At 60.9% G+C, this 13245-nt stretch overlaps 2 protein-coding genes across 18 annotated transcripts in view; one reads left to right on the top strand and one right to left on the bottom strand.

The window, feature by feature from the left end:
* Window positions 1-7950, top strand: part of NFIX (nuclear factor I X) — a 99460-nt gene extending 91510 nt beyond the window's left edge. For all 15 annotated transcript variants that reach the window (XM_049098255.1, XM_049098260.1, XM_049098258.1 and 12 more), the window contains one exon: window positions 3682-7950. In XM_049098255.1, coding sequence (XP_048954212.1) covers window positions 3682-3696 — 15 coding nt within the window. In that variant the 3' untranslated portion in view covers window positions 3697-7950. The remainder of the gene's footprint in view (window positions 1-3681) is intronic.
* A 230-nt stretch (window positions 7951-8180) lies between these two features.
* On the bottom strand, window positions 8181-11424 carry LYL1 (LYL1 basic helix-loop-helix family member). Of its 3 annotated transcripts, XM_049098261.1 has the most exons (6): window positions 11245-11424; window positions 10997-11153; window positions 10464-10590; window positions 9933-10285; window positions 9757-9848; window positions 8181-8892 (listed from the first exon to the last, which is right to left on the bottom strand). In XM_049098261.1, the coding sequence occupies exons 4-6, from the start codon at window positions 10262-10264 to the stop codon at window positions 8477-8479; spliced, it is 840 nt and encodes a 279-aa protein (XP_048954218.1). In that variant the 5' UTR covers window positions 10265-10285; window positions 10464-10590; window positions 10997-11153; window positions 11245-11424; the 3' UTR covers window positions 8181-8476. The 3 variants fall into 3 exon arrangements, with proteins under 3 accessions (XP_048954218.1, XP_035559389.1, XP_025313524.1); XM_035703496.2 differs by lacking the exon at window positions 10997-11153; XM_025457739.3 differs by lacking the exons at window positions 10464-10590; window positions 10997-11153.
* Window positions 11425-13245: the final 1821 nt, after the last annotated feature.

The following is a 13245-nucleotide window of genomic DNA, read 5'->3' as shown; positions in this document are numbered from 1 at the left end:
ACTCCAGCCCTCCTGCTGGAATCCCCTGGATCTGGCTTTGTACAGGCATCTGTGCACACACACGCATGGGGGCCCCCTCCTCCCTGTGCCTGTTCCCCAGAGGCTGGCAATAGCCCACAGAGCCCCGGGCTGTGGGGTGCAGGGAGGACCCACCTCAGGAGCGGAGCAGAGGCAACTTTTATAGCTCCAGGCTTCTCGGAAAAGAACATGCAAATATCTTTCTCTTTTGCACATTTTACAAAAACACCACCCCTTCAGCCCAAGGCCTGGAGGCTCTAGAAGCCCCAGGAAATCCACCTCAGCCCAGAGCCCCAGGGCCACCTCTTTCAGCTCAGGCTCCTTTACTGCTCTGAGGCCCGAGTCCAGAGAAAGTTGGTGGATGGAAGTTTTGTGTGTGTGGTTTGAGGTTTTGTTTTTTTTCCCTTTTCCTTTCCCTCCCTCAGAAAAAAAAAAAAAAAAAAAGCCAAAAAACTTTGTCAAACTTCAAACTTCAGAGCTCCCTAGTGGCAAGGAGGGGAGGGGAGGGGAACTTCAACCCCTCCAGCTTCCCACCCCCTTTCCCCAGAGTCACGTCTGACCCGTCTGGTTTCCAGGAGCAACCAGACATGATGTAACACCCAGATGAACTTGAACTTGGGGGTGTTGAGAAGAAAAACAATGGCTCCGAGCAGGGGCTGGAGCCAGCCCCCTCCGCTGCTCTGTGCCAGGGAGGCCGAGAGAGTCCTGCTGGCAGAGGGCGGGAGGGGGTGCCAGAGGAAGGGACAGCAGGCGGCCTCCCCTCCTGGCTCTGGGCTGGCACCATCGCTCTCGCCCTCCCTCCCTCCCTCCGCCCCAGCCGCCTATAGCTCTGCGTTGCTTGCTCACTCTTGGGGACCACTGCCACGAGTCCTCCCCCGCTTACCCTGTTTCCGCCTCGCCTCCATGTGCTTTCCCTTCTCCACTTTCTCTGCTCACTTTGCTTAAACTTTGGGGCCAAGGCAGAGTTGGAGGCAAGTTCAGGAAACGGTTTTTCTCCCCCTTGTTTTTGCAAGGGGCCTGAGCCCCGAGCCCCAGCAGGCAGGTGTGTCTGGGGGTGATGGTGGGGGAGACTGTAGCCGGACAAGCCCAGTGCAGCCGAGAGCCCTTGGGCCTGGGGGCAGGCAGGCGGCTGCAGCGGGCGCAGGGGGTACAGTGGGGGGCGGTTTCCACAGTAACCAGTGACTTTAGCTGATCTCTGGAGCACCAGATGGAGAGAGAACAATAGAATGAGGGAAGAAAAGAGAATTTTAGCAATTTTGTCATTCCCTGGGCAGCGCTTTTTACTTAGTTTTAATCAATTTTGGACCTGGCTCAGGAAGCAGAAAGGGTGAGCAGAAAAAGCCACTTTGTGCTGGGCAGCAGATGCCCCTCCCTTTCCTGGGACCTGTGGGGGAGACACTAGGGAGCTATCCTGGAACCACCTTTGTCCCTAACTCCAGGCCTTGAACTGAGTCTTCCTCCCCTGGGAGGGGGGCTCCCCAATCTGAGGACTGGTGGTTGTTCCCCTGCCATGCCACTCGGGGGGACATCAAGGGGACCAGCCTGGTGCATTGACTCAGTCTGACAAAGATAGAGGGGCCAAGCAGGCCTCCAGGTCCTGGTTGTTCCCTGCCTCCTTTCCCTCACAGGGAGGGTGAGGGCTCACATGGCTGTGGTATAAGGGTTCCTGTGTAGACTCCCCTTGGGAAAAGGGGTTCCAGAGAACACCAAGGCCTGAGACTGCAGTAATAGGGGCTCAGCTCACCCAGGCAGCTTTCTCCTCCTCGGGCTAGGACTGGAAGCCCAGGGGCTGGCTGCTGACTCAGCCTTTGCCCCACTCAGGGGGTGCCTTGGGCCTGGGTCCCCCCCCCCCCCATGCGGTGCCAAGTATCCCATGAGCCTCCCTTTGGCCTTTAGTCAGTTGATGGGGTTGGACTTTGGGCAGTTCCTCCAGGAGCCCCGCCACAGGAGGGCAGCTCTCCTCTGCATGTTGTCCAGGAGGTTTAGTGTCTCTGCCCACCCAATAAACGCCAGCAGCTCCCCAGCCATGGTGGCAACTCCAAACCCCCATTGTTCTAAATGCCCTCCATCTGCACCATCCAATGGGGCCCGCGCTGGCTACATGCAGCTGTTGAAGTTTAAATTAAATAACTAGAGAAAACCTGAGTCCCTCAGTCACACTAGCTACATTTCAATTGCTTAGAAGCCACGTGCAGCTGGTGGCTACCACATTGGATAGAGCAGAGAATGTTTCCGTTGTTGAAGGTTATAGGTGATCTTCCAGGTCCTTTGTGACACTAAAACTCAATGTCTTCATCTCCCAATAGATGACAGCCTGTGGTCCCAGACCAGAGCCAGAGGGACGGGTCCGGCCTACAGGCATAGTCTGTGTTCCTGAAACAAGTGGTTTTAAACACGGACAACTTTCACATACCATTCTGTCTGGACTTTTGGTGCCTTTTGAAAAGCTGGCTGCCCCAGCTACCCCAGGCCCTCACTCTAATGCGGAGTGAGCAGGCCACATGTAGCAGTTCGGAGAACAGACTCTGAACTGTCCCCTGGGTTTGAGTCCTGGCTGGGCCATGCTGTCAGACTGTGTGGCCTCAGGCAGGCCAGCCATCCTCTCTTCACTTGGCTTCTCTCTGGGGCTGGAACAAGGGTAGAATGGGATACTACTAAGTGCATGCTCTGTAGTTAGCTCTGCGTGGCTTCTGCAGATCGGCCTCTGTGACCCAAAGCCTGGGAGAGACCCTGAAATACATTTTTAGACCCCTTTTTTGCCCCAGAGGGCACTACCAGGCCTACTACTCAGGTACTGTAGACCATAGAGAACACTTCCTTCCCAACCTTACCCCCCCCCCCCCCCTCCCCCGCTTCCCCCGCTGCCCTTTGACCGCAAGGTGGGGCAAGAGTCTGATGGAGGGCTTTGCAGGCAGCCCAGCCTCTGGGTCAGGTGTATTTTGTGATGAGCAGCCACCAAGACTTGTTTGTGGGAAGGTGGCTCCCCCTGCTGGCACCCTGAGGGAAGTGACTCCTGCCCCAGGGAGCCCCCTCGCCAGGTGCCCTGAGGGTAGAGGATCAGGCAATGTGGGCTATGGCCCCCTCCCCCAGGCCACGTACCGCTAGGGACTGAAGCCATGTGGTGTGTCCCCCCCCCACCCCCCCGCCTCCCCAGCTTTTCAGCCTGTGGGACCTTGGCTGGGGAATACAGACGGGAATTTCTGCTTTTAATCCAAAGAGACAGAAAGAAAACTCAGCAAGAAGCTGGGCCACCCCCACCCCACTCCCAAAACCCCTCTGGGGACAAAAGCTCCAGCCTGGCATCCTCCCCACCCTCCAGGACCCATACAAAAACCTAAACAATTGGAAACATGGCCAGATCCCAGGTCTGTGCCTGTGCCAGCTCCAGCCATGGGGGTCCCACCCGCTGGGCACAGTGCCCACGGGAAGGCCAGCTGGACCCTAGCACTGGGGGGCAGGGTCTCTTGGGGGCGGCAAGATTCCCATAAGAGGTACAGACAGAATGGGGATGTACCTCTTGGTGGGGTGTTGGTGTCCTTGGCTGTGCTGGAGGTGGGCCCTCCAGGGGCCTTGGCCACTGGCCTGCACTCAGCAGGCCAGGTGGGATGGAGAAGAGACTTGCCCCTGTTGTTCTCAATACCACCTCTTTTTGTCCCATTTCAGTCCTGGTTCCTCTGATAAGATCGACAAAAGAAATGACAAAATGTAAAGAAGAGGTTCCTCAAACGGGGGGAGAAGAAATTTTGAGACGTGGAAAAATCCCCCAGCCCAGCCCCACCGAAAAGCAAAAATTAAACGTCGTCAGCCACTCAGCCCTTCTCTCCTCCAGCCCGGGGAGCCCTGCAGGCCCCCAGAAGCAGCCCAGTTCTCGGAGAGCCCTCAGAAGAGGTCTCGGTGGAGCTGTGCACCAGCAGCCAAGCAGAAAGAAACATGCAAAACGGACTCTGTTAAGTAGAGGACAGAAAGAAAGAAAGGATGCAGCAGAACTGCCTTTCTCCCCTCCCTACCCCGCCCCGACCTTCCGGGGAAGGAACAAAATCAACCCGACAAAGCAACCAGCACAGTTCTAAAGGGGCCTGTCCTACACCCTCACCCTTCCTAGGGGAACCCCACCCTCGACTCTGGCCGAAGCTTCACTAGGGAGCTCGGAGGACAAGCTTGTACAAATGATGGGGTGCAGATCCAGAGGGTTCTCCCTCCAGACTCCGCCCCCTCCCTGCCTGTCTCCCCCTCCTCCCCTCCCTTGCCCCCCTAGTCCCCACTGCCTTGGCCTCTGGCTTCTTCCCCCCAGCTGCTCTGGACTAGGTGAGGCCCATGGCTTCCAGGTCTCCCTGCCCTACCTTCGGGCTAGAAGCCCCCCTCCACCCTGGGGGTCAGGGAGCATCCCCTGGAGCTAGTTTCTTGCTCCTGGAATGGAGGGTGTTGTCACCCCACCCTGAGTTTCGGGGGTAGTTTCAGGGCCTCAGACCCCTCTGTACAGTCCATAGGAAAAAGTCGGAATGCTACGACAGCCCGTCCCAGCCTGGGACAGGCCCCCTCTTCCCTTTCTCTGCAGGCTGGGAAAATCACTCTCTCGCCATGCCACAAGTGAGGGGAGGTGGGCCCCAGGTCACCCCCACACCCCAGCCCCCCGCATGCAGGTGCCCTCGCTCCGCCCCACCGGTCCCTGCCCCTGCCCCTCACACAGACAGCCCTGCTGTGGCCGGGCCGGAGAGTGGAGCAGAAAGGGGACCCCGGAGCCGAGCGAGGAGGACGAGGCAGCCGCCGCTGCCACTGGCTAAGCTGCCACCTGCGCTAGGTAGGCGTCCTGCTCGCCGACTTTCAGTTCCTTTGGAGGGTGTCGGGTGTTGTCCTTTTTCAAAAGTGTTTTGGAGCTTTCTCTGTCCCCTCCCCCCCCAACCCCACTTTCTCCACCACATGGGCCTCCTGGCCACTTCTCTCTGGATTTCAGCTGTAATGTCTTTACTCTTTATTTAGGGGTGGGGCATTCATTGTTTGGGTCTTTTGCCGTTGCAATTGGGAACTCCTCCTCCATTTGAGCAACTTGGGAACAATTTGGTAACACACCACAGGAAGTAGCTCTCCTCCCTCCCCCTGCAGCCCCTTCCTCCCCCCAAGGGATGGTTGGGGGCCTGTCCAGAGGGTTTTCCGAAGCCCCCTGGGAGGGAGGGAAGCAAGAGCATGCCCAGCCCCCCTCCGGGGTGTGACTTGGCCCCTCTGGCTTGTCTTTCTGTGCCTTACTCCCTGCTCCCTGCATCTCCCTTCCTAGGCCCCCTTCTCGAGTCCTTGTGCCTCTCTCTCTCTCTCTTTCTTAACTGTATGAAAACACAAAGCACAGGTCAGGATCCTCTGAAAGTCAGTCAACCCAACATTGCACCATAGGGGTGGGTTGTGGGCTTTATTTATTGTGAATCTAGTTTGTGAGGCTGTGGCCCCAGCAGGGAGGGAGGGACGGAGGGGAGGGAGCTGGCTGGGGAGGCGAGGAGGGCCCTTACCTGGGGCCAAAGGGGCCAGCGTTCGTTGCCTCCTCCTCAACTGGAAGCCACTAGGTGGCTGGCCCCAGGAGTGGCTTTTGTTGGAAGTTGAGCGAAGGCCCTCCCCCAACCGCGTGCAGCCCTCGGGGAAGACCGGGACTGAGAAGCAGGGGACAGGGGATCCCGCGGGAGCCTGGGTGGGGGGGGCGTGGGGAGTAGGGCGGGGGGGTGGGGGGCCGGGTGGGCCGGGCGTGACGCGCGGTCAAAGTGCAATGATTTTTCAGTTTGGTTGGCTAAACAGGGTCAGAGCTGAGAGGGGAGCGGAAGGGACCCCCTGCCCGGCCGCACGCGCCCCTTCCCTCGAAGACAATCGGGGCCGCGGGCGCGGTGGGCCCGCGGGAGCCGGGGTCTGCGGGGCGCCCGCCCGGGCGAGGTCGGAAGCTGCAGGCCAGCTGGGCCGGGGCGGGAGCACGCCCGGCGGGGCTGCCCGGGCGGGCAGGGGGGTGGGGGCCGCTCCTTTCCTAAGTGGCGTTGTGAGGGGCAGGCGAGGGGCGACGAGGGCGACAGGAGATGTGGGGACGTGTTAGAAGAGAAAAAAAACCCACAAAAAATATATATGGGGGAAATGAACTTTTTTTTTTCATTGAACCAAGTGCAATGCATCAGAGAGTTTTCCTATCTTTGTATGTTAAGAGATTGTTAAGAAAAATTCTATTTTTGTTGTAATGTCCTCGCGGCTCTGGGGACGCTAAAAGAACTGGGCCTGCCCCGCCCTGCGCGGGGATAACGAAAGCTGAGTGTTTTTTCCTTTTTTTTTTTTTTTTTTTGTTCGTTTTCAGTTTTTTTTTTTTTTTTTAAGTCGTTTTCCTGCGTTGACGAGGATGATCTGGGGTTTTTATTTGTTTCGTCGTTCGTTCTCGGTTTCGGTGGGAGGGCTGAAGGAAACGTTCACATTTTAGAGTTAAAAAAAAAACACCTCGACATTAAAAAAAAACACAAGATCAAAAAGGAAAAGGACGAGAGAAAATTATTTTTAAGATAATTCAACATAAAAACCCTGGTGCTTCTTACATTATAAAGTACGTTTAAAAAAAACCCACAAACTATTATACATAAGTTTATGAATCAATTAAATATCCTGCACTTGTTAGGAACACGCATATCCCTTCTTTGTTGAGTTTAACGGAACGGGACAGCGGCATACGCCCGGCGGCTGGGCTGCTCTGGCCGCGGGTCTCCCCGGGCGCCCCCTCCCCAGGGCCCAGCGCCCCCTCCTCGCCCCATCCCCGTCCGGGCACGGGGGCGCGGCGGGGGGGTCCCCAGCCCCTCCCCCGCAGAGGTCAATGCCAACGAACAAACGTCCCCTCCCTCCCTCCCTCTCCGCCCCGAGCGCCCTTCTTTGAGCCAGACGCCAACTTGACCCTCACCAGCATTATCAGGAGCGCGCTCAGCAAGTTGGTAGTTACCCCCCCTCTTTCCCCGGCGCCCCCGACTCAACATCACTCCTCCCATCCCTACCCCTACCCCCGTCACCCACCGGGGAGCACGAGGAAGGCTCGAAGCTCCAGGACAGGACCAGCCAAGCTGACAGGTCGATTCGCCCAGGCCCGCGCCCGCACGCACGCACGCACACGGCCCCGCACACAGCCCCCCCCCCCCCGCAACCAGCCCCGTCGACTGCCTTACACACCCGCCCCCGCGCTGGCCGGCCGACCTAGTGCCTTGTTCTCACCCCCGTGCTGGCGGAGCGGACGCCGCGCTCTGGGTCCCAGAGGGGCCGGGTGGCTCAGACGACCCACCATTTCCTCCCCCCGACCGTGCTGAACGGACCCCCCACACGAGAGAAAATAAAGGAGCAATAAAGTCACGAGAAATTTCGTCCCCCAATCGAGAGCCCGAGGGGCACCCCAGCCCCGCCTCTGCTCCCCCCACCCACCCACCCTCGGGGCGCCCCCCTCCCCCCAAGCCAGCCTGGGCCAGCCCCGCTTCGGCCCCTCCCGGGAGATCCGTGCGCCCGACCAGCACCAGCATCGCGGACCGCAAAGGCCGCCCGTCCCGTCAAACAAGTTTCTTCTTAGGCTAAGAAACGCAGTATATACGAGTATCTCTATATATAGTACTAATGGATTTGGTGTGCTTCCCCCTTAGCGTCCCCCGTCCCTCCGCTCCTCCTCCTTCAGCCTGGTCTCCCCCTCTCTCTGCCCTCCACCCCCGTCTCTGCACTGAGATACATAAGAAACAAGGGTAGTTTACTGTCTGTTTTGTTTTCTGGGTTTTCAGTGTCCTAGCGGAATGCAAGTAGGCAGCCAGCCCGTATGTTCCCTCTCCGCCCCGCCCCGCCCCGCCCCGCCCCCGTCACTGCGCTTCTGTTATACCATCTTTGCCTGACTCTCTCCGGCTTCTCCATTGAATGGCTAATGTGTATGTGAAATAAAGAAATAAAGAAAAACAAAAGTAAGAGCGCCCGAGCCTTCGCTAACGCCGCCGTGCGGGACCGGTTCGAGATCCGTGGGGTGAGTGGCGGCGGGGACCCCGCGCCTCTCCCGACGCCCCTGGCGCGCGGCGGCCGCGGTCCAGGGGCGTCTATCCCTGGGTCTCCAGGAGGGGGCGCCGCTGAGAAGGGCCAAGACTCCCCGGTCCCTCCCCACCTCTCCCGCTGGCCCCAGCCCGCAAAAAAGAGGCACCACGTTAGTCCGATGACCAGGCTGCCATGTTGGTCCCCGGCCCCCGGCCCCGGGAGGGAGATGCGGGAAAGGCCATTTCCAGCGGGCGCCGGGTGATATAGATATAAAGGTCTGCAAGACCCCTGGGGGCGACAGCCGCCCTTCCGGACCCCGGGGCCCTTCTCCCCGTTGGGGACGTCCTCACTGGTCCCTCTTGGGGCAGTTCGCTCCACAGCAGGCGCAGGGCATCGGCTGCCCTTTCCCCGACCGCCCTGGGCGGAGTTCCCGGTGCTCCTCGGCTCAGAGGCAACGCCGCGGAGGTCACCGCACCTCAGGGCTCACGGCCGCTCGTTCCGTCTTGATGGGCCGGGCCGCCCCGTCGGGGCTGCCGTCGGGGCCGGCCGGGGGCGCGGGCTGCGAGCGCACCGCGGCCTCGGCCCTGCGACAAGGCCCGCGGCGGGAGCCGTCGTGTGGGGCTCGGGGCGCCGGCCGTTTGCGGGGCCCGGGCGGGGCGGGGCCTGCGGCCAGAGCGGCCGCCTGGTCGCGCAGCAGCCGCACCAGGAAGCCAATGTATTTCATGGCCAAGCGGAGCACCTCGTTCTTGCTCAGCTTCCGGTCGGGCGGGTGCGTTGGCAGCAGCTTCCTGAGCTCTGCGAAGGCACCATTCACGTTCTGCTGCCGCCAGCGCTCCCGGCTGTTGGTGAACACACGCCGGGCCACCTTCTGGGGCTGGTGCCCTGCGAACAGGAGGGGTCGGGTTGGCGCCGGGGCCCAGGGGGCGCCCCCTCCTGCCCTGCTTCGGGCACCCAGGACCCTCGTGGGCGCTTCCACACAGGCGGTGGGCTGGGGCTTTCTCCACCGAGCGAGCGATCCACAAGTAGGATCCATGTGTAGGTCCCCCGCTGCTCGCTGCTCGTTAGCAACCGGCTTCCCCGCTCCCTCCCCTTCGACAAGGACCATCACAGGCCAAGGCTGCGGACAACCGAGATCTTCCGTATCTCTGACTGCCCACACCTTTCTGTCAGTGGCTGAGATGCCTAGGGAAATGTTTCCCGTGGCCGTCAGTCTGGGGAGCTGTCCCATGGTCCTCATTCCGAGTGTGCCCCTGAATGTGCCTGGAGATGCACGTGGGTCTGAGAGGTTCCGTAGGTGTGACCGCGGTCCCCCGTCTGTGTCTTGGGTGAACTCTGGCATAGTTAAATGGCTGTGGTTGTGTACAATCGTTGCCAGGTGGTTGTGGTTGTGTGGCTGTGGTTCTGTGGCTGACTCTTGTGTGGCCGTGGTCCTAAGTGGCTGTGGTTGTGTGGCTGTCTCTTGTGTGGTTGTTGTCCTGTTTCCTGCACGGCTGTGCATTCTATTGGAGCTGTCATTCTGTGGCCCCCACGCCATGGCACATTTGCCATGAACTCTTTGTGGCTTGTTGGGTGGCTGTGGTCATGTGGGCCTGGCCAGGGGTCTGTGGTTTTGCACAGGGGTATAACCTGAGTACTGAGTCCCTGTGGGGGCTGTCCTGTATATGTCTGTGTGCACCTGTAGCACCTTTTCCTGTGCAGACGTGAGTCCCAGCAGAGATGGCTATGCACACACCAACCCATACTCACCCTCGGCCAGCTCCAGCTCACAGTGGCTCGGTCTCCGCTTCAGCCGGCTGCTAGGGAAGATGCCAAAAGGTCCTGCTGGCCCAATGTAGAGGCTGTAAGGGGTCGTGGGTCACTAACGCCTTGTGGGCAAGGACCCCTGGCCCTGGATTCCCCCCAGGCCCCAGCTCCCCACTGACCTGTTGAGGAAAGGGTGAGGGTGATAATGCAGGGCCAGGGGCGGTGGGGCGGTTCCCAGGGTAGAGAGCTGCAGCAGCGGGGGCCGCAGGGCACTCAGCTCCGTGGTGGCCACGGCTGCCCCTGGGGGCCTGGTGTGGCCCAGGCTGATCACTGGCACACCAGGAGGCAGCCTGGGGGGTGAGGAGCTTTGGTGGCCAACCTCCTTCACTTTCGGGGGCCCAGGCGAGGCAGGCTTGGGGGGCAGAGCAGGCACTGGGCTGGGGGCACACACCATTTCAGCCTTCTCAGTCATGGTGGGGCCCACCTCTGCCTGGGCCTGGGGCGGGCACATGGACCCCAAGGGGGTGCTCACCTGTGGGAGGGAAGGAAGCCAGTGGGGAGGGAGAAATCAGATGCCATGCACATCCCTTAGCCCAACACCGCCCTCAGATGATGGAAAGGGTGGGGAGATGGTGGGGTGGTGGGCAAAGGCAGGTGACTCAGAAACCACCGGGACATGTGAGGGGAATCTGCACAAGGGCAGGAGGTACCCAGTGAGTCTCGGCAGCACTGAGCTTGGCGGTGCCATCTCTGAGCTGTTTGTGATTCACGAGGGGCCTCAGTTGCCCAGCTTCTGATAAAATTTCCTTTATTACAGAATCCCTTCTCACCTGGAGCCTGGAGAGAGGGGGAAGGAAGGAACCCATGAAGGATCCCATTGCCCCTAGGATGACCCTATAATTCTCAGATCTGATCCTGAGACACCCCCTTATTGATACCATGTGACCTTAGAGTTCCTCTACAATTGACTCTGACCCTTCACTGATTCCTCCCCCAGCTGACCATGTGGGCCCTCAGCTATGACCCTGGGGCTCTCTTCTCATTGCCCATGTCACACCCTGAAAGTCCTCCATTATCGCTCCATTGACTCCCACCCCCTTATGAACCCTGTAACCCCACTGCCGACACTATGATCAAAAATGCCAATCCAGGATCCCCAAACCCTGACCCCACTGATCAGTACATAGTCATGTCCCAATTCTTCTCTGGCCCTCCCTGGTGTCCCCCAAACCTCATTTCCTACCCGCATCAGCATCCACTCCTTTGCATCTCTGCTTAGACGGTTTGGCTCCATGGCTTGCAGTGTCCCAGCAACTTCTGGGACTCCTGGCCTCTCTGCCCTGTTATCCCTACCTAGGCTCTGGAGAAGCTGGCCTGGACTCTCCCTTAGTGGGTACCCCCTGACGAATGAATGAATGAATGAATGAATGAACAAATGAATGAATGTAGGCCTTCCCAGGATCCCCCACCTTCAGGCAACTCTCCTCTTACCCCGGCGCTGGTCCTGCTGTCCGGTGAGTGCCCTGGCTCTGTCCTTCAGGGCTCCAGGCCGGGTTCCGTGGCCCCAATCGGATGCGGCCTCGGCGGCGGTCGGGGCCGCCGGGAGCTTGCCGCCCCCTCCCGGCAGCAGCGTCGGGGCCGCGCCTCTTCCCGGGCTCCCAAAGGCCGCGGCGACGGCGGCGTGGATCCCTCGAGGGAAAGTGAGCTGCTCCTGGCCGGCCCGCCCTCTCCCCGCCCCCGGCGGCCCAGTTTCCTCCCTCTCACCCCCGGCCGCGCCGGAGGATGCTGGACCGGCACAGATAAGGGCCTGGCCGACTGGCCGCGCCTGATAAGGAGCCGGGCTGACCCCGGAGGAAACCGGCGGGCGGGGATCTCTGAGCGCGGGCCCCGCGGCCCCGCCCCCGGCCGGCGACGGACCGAGCCTTCACCCCTCAGGGCCTCACCTTCCGTCCCCCCAGGCGCTGGAGTGGCTCCGGGCCTCGGAGGACCCCGACCAATGCACGGCTGGGAGTGACGGACCCGGATGCACGCAGAGGGGAAACTGAGGCAGGGAAGCAGCAGCTTCCCGTATCGCTTGGGTTTCACCTCTGGCTTTGAACACCCCCCTGCCCAAGTGTTGGCGCTGGTGGGGGTGGAGAGTCCTTTCCGGCAGTGCTGGGGCCTCGTGACCCGGGCCCCCTCTTGCTCCTCCTCTCCTCACCCAGTTTGGTTCCTCTTTTTACACCACCCCTCCCTCCGGGACTCTGCACCACCCCCACCCCAGGCTGAGGCCCTGGAGGGAAGGCCATTCTTACAGGCAGCCCTTAGGTGTCCAGCCTGGGCCAGCGTCCTGGGCCCCCCTGGGCCTGCTGTCCTTACCACCTTTTCAGGCCCAGGATGGAGGATGAGAGCTAGTGCCACAACTGGGAGGGACTCCCAGGGTGCCAGGGCTAGCAGCACCTTACAAGAGGTGCTCCCCTCCTGTCCCTAGGATGTGGATCCTCTAGGCCACAGGACCACACAGCCCCAACTTGGTGGTCTCTGGCCCTCATCCCACATCACAGGCCACTTTGGGGGTGGAGGGGACCATGGTGATAAAGAGGTGTTGGGCGAGTGTCTGGGGTGCTGGTGGCGCTCAGCCCCGAGCCAGAGCCTCACAAGAGAGGGGCTGCAGGAAGAGATTGGTAGCTGGACCAGACTCTACCTTTCTCTAGTGCCCTCCCACCTGGGTCAGTCGTGCTTTGCCTCGGGTGTATCTATCTGGGGACAGCAGGGGCCACCGCCTCCCAGGACTCCGGTGAAGCCCAGGAGCAGCCGACCACCAGCCGTCCCACTGCCCCAGGGAAGCAGGGGTTCGGCTCGCAGCACATCAGTTACCTGATGTTCCCTACAAGCTAGGTTCTCGGATTAGGTTCATTTCACAGGTGGGGATGCAGCGGAGAAAGGTGTTTGGGAGGTGGGGGTGGGGACGCTAGGCCTCTCCGTTAAGGTCGCTCAGCCTCCGTCCCGGAGGGGAGGGGAAGCGCAGGCCCGCCAGCGCCTCAGTGCGCTCGCCCGAGGGGCCGCGGAGCAGGAAGCACCTGGTCTGGAGCGGATGCACCAGGCGCCTGGTTCCGGCCCGGCTTCCGCCACCGAGGCCCCGCGGGGAGCTCGGCCAGGGAACCCAGGCGGCGACGCGAGGCCGGGTAGGGGTTGGGTGACTGGGGAGCCCGTCTGCGACGGCGCGCACGCCGACAGGGGGTGTGGGTGTGCGCGTTGGGGCGGGGGAAGGGGTTAAGGCCCCGCGGGTACGAGCACACGGCCGCCGCCCCGTGGTCGCGCCGGGAACTGCAGGCACCCGCAGCGGGGGGGCGGGGGGGTGGGGGGGGCAGAGCCCCGAGCTGCAAGGGGACAGACCACCGCGGAGCCAGAGAGGGTCAGCTTCCACCCCCACCCGGCGACAGAACATCCCAGGCAGAAACACTGACCACACTTCTGTCAGCAAGGGACAGACAGGCCTCCAGAACCACAGAG

Source organism: Canis lupus, chromosome 20 (genome assembly GCF_003254725.2).
Source record: "Canis lupus dingo isolate Sandy chromosome 20, ASM325472v2, whole genome shotgun sequence".
NCBI lineage: Eukaryota > Metazoa > Chordata > Mammalia > Carnivora > Canidae > Canis > Canis lupus.
The sequence above is the reverse complement of the archived record's forward strand: the minus strand, read 5'-3'. Positions and strand labels throughout refer to the sequence as shown.